Source organism: Chiloscyllium punctatum, chromosome 48 (genome assembly GCF_047496795.1).
Source record: "Chiloscyllium punctatum isolate Juve2018m chromosome 48, sChiPun1.3, whole genome shotgun sequence".
NCBI lineage: Eukaryota > Metazoa > Chordata > Chondrichthyes > Orectolobiformes > Hemiscylliidae > Chiloscyllium > Chiloscyllium punctatum.
This window is the reverse complement of record NC_092786.1, coordinates 50,225,057-50,227,109: the sequence shown is the minus strand read 5'-3', so window position 1 is coordinate 50,227,109 and position 2,053 is coordinate 50,225,057. Positions and strand designations below refer to the sequence as shown.

At 45.8% G+C, this 2,053-nt stretch overlaps 1 protein-coding gene across 1 annotated transcript; it reads right to left on the bottom strand.

Moving 5' to 3' along the window:
* Window positions 1-318: 318 nt before the first annotated feature.
* Window positions 319-2,053, bottom strand: LOC140468827 (mesogenin-1-like). The gene is made up of 2 exons (XM_072564848.1): window positions 1,292-2,053; window positions 319-414 (listed from the first exon to the last, which is right to left on the bottom strand). The coding sequence occupies exons 1-2, from the start codon at window positions 2,051-2,053 to the stop codon at window positions 319-321; spliced, it is 858 nt and encodes a 285-aa protein (XP_072420949.1).

Genomic DNA, 2,053 nt, shown 5'->3' with positions numbered 1-2,053 from the left:
GTTGGATGACCGACTATCATCCTGCTGCTTCTGCCAAGTTGAGGGGGAGAGGACAGTTAAACTAACCTCATAATTGCAGCATAATTTGGATGGCAAGAGGACTGAGGATAACTCAAGCACATGGTTCACAATGCAGTGAATTAAAGCTCAGGGGAATGCAGACCAAGTTACGACTGAGTCAGAATTGATCATGAGTAACATTTTATTTTACACAATAAATTTAACAAAATCATATGGCTCAATATATAAAATATCAAAATAACTTTAAGAATTCAAGTTATATACAAACAGGGAAAAATACTTAAATTAATATAGTTTTCAATTAGGCACATTTCTCAAGACGAGACGGTGAGGTCCTAATGTTGCCATGGAAACCAAGAGTCCAGCTGCAGATTCTGTGTTTTCTGTGAAGCTCTGTTAAAAAGAAAGAATATTTAGTAATGACTGTAGATCCTTATATACAATGCAACATTTATTTGGAGTTGCTCACTGTTCCTGGGCTCATGGACTCTTGCAGCTTCATCAGCAGACCATTAGTATCTCAACTGAGTGCACACCCTTACTGAGGGAGCCCAAGGAGTGAGATATTTGACCTTGGAAGGCATCACAGCTCACGTCTAGTCCTGGCCATAGCTGTTACTTGCTAGCACCTGGTAGGCAATGATCAGGAGCAGAGAAAAAACTCCTTTTCTTATTCTTAGGTGCCACAGACAATCCACTATGAATAAGCACAGACTCAAACAATTAAAGGGGCTGTTGTGACCTTATAGTAGTGTACCAATTTCTGAGCATAAGCTGCTCCAGAGGTGTGTGTCACACATGACATCTCTGTAAGCAAGTTAGTTAGGGAAATAGCTGGCCTCGATATCAGGCCTGCCTGCTACATGTATGTGAGACACTAAAGCATTGACACCAGGCATCTGTCAGCTCAAAACAAACACAGAGAATGTGGAGAAACTCTGCAAGTCTAGCCGCATCTGTGTAGAGACATATGCAGAAGAAGACTCATTAAAGACTCAAAATGTTAACTTTCTCTCTCCACAATGCTGTTGGATCTGCTGAATTTTTCCAGCATTCTGTGTTTATTTAAGATCTGCAGTAGTATTTTGCATCTATTTAACTCTCCACCCTAATCCCTCTGATTGTTTTATAGCTCCTGATTAATGCCCATTCTTTTGTTTTCTTACAGGATGAACCACTGTTGCAGAGGGGAGGAATAATTTGGTTTAATAACCACAGTAATAACTATGAAGTAGTTATATTGCGAGCTAATAACCAGGAAGTGTCGTACCTGACAAAGTGTCCTGTCTTGAAAATCTGCTGGTATGCAACTCTCATTGTTCATAAACAGGTGGGGGGCACCCGTCAGACACTCTGATGGAGGACTTTGTGACTTGTCCTGACAGTAGCCCAGGTCCTGAGGGTAGCCCTGGTAGGTTCCCTCAGTGTCGCTGCCCTCCGAGGGGCTCTCCTCACTCAGTCTCAGCAGCTCGGTGAGGTGCGAGATGTAGCGGATGGTGAGGCGGAGGGTCTCCAGCTTGGTCAGGCTCTGGCTCGCGGGGACCACCGAAGGGGGTAGGTAGGTCCTCAGGTTGTGCAGGGCTTTGGCCAGGCCCCTCATCCTCAGCTTCTCCCTCTCGCTGGCGCTTTGCCTCTGCTTCCCGGGGTAGCGGGGCCTGGTCTTCCTCAGCCTCTGGCTTGTGCCTGGCCGCTCCGTGGGTGGGGAGGGGAGACTCCGGGCCTCACAGGAGCTGCCGTGGGTCTCAGAACCTGGTGTATGAGGTAAAACTGGAGGGGAGAACCTGCAGGAGTCAATGGAGGATCCCGGAGAGAGACTGTAGGATGTGGAGTCAGTGAGACAGTCAGACTCAGAGCTGAAAGGATTCCAATCTGATAACCCACTGCTATCAGACTCTGAAGGGATACAAATCCAATATGAGAAAGCTTCACAGCCAAGCTCTGGGATAATAGAGTTGCAGTCAGAAATTCCGTTACAGTCAACATTATTCTCAAACATCATACAATCTTGATACTGTGGCACAGGGATCTCCAT

Excerpts from the sequence above, each read along its gene's own strand:
- LOC140468827 (XM_072564848.1), bottom strand. The coding sequence starts at position 2,053 with ATGGAGATCCCTGTGCCACAGTATCAAGATTGTATGATGTTTGAGAAT. Across the intron at positions 415-1,291 it reads AAGACAGGACACTTTGTCAG|AGCTTCACAGAAAACACAGA; the intron begins GTACGACACTTC and ends TCTTTTTAACAG.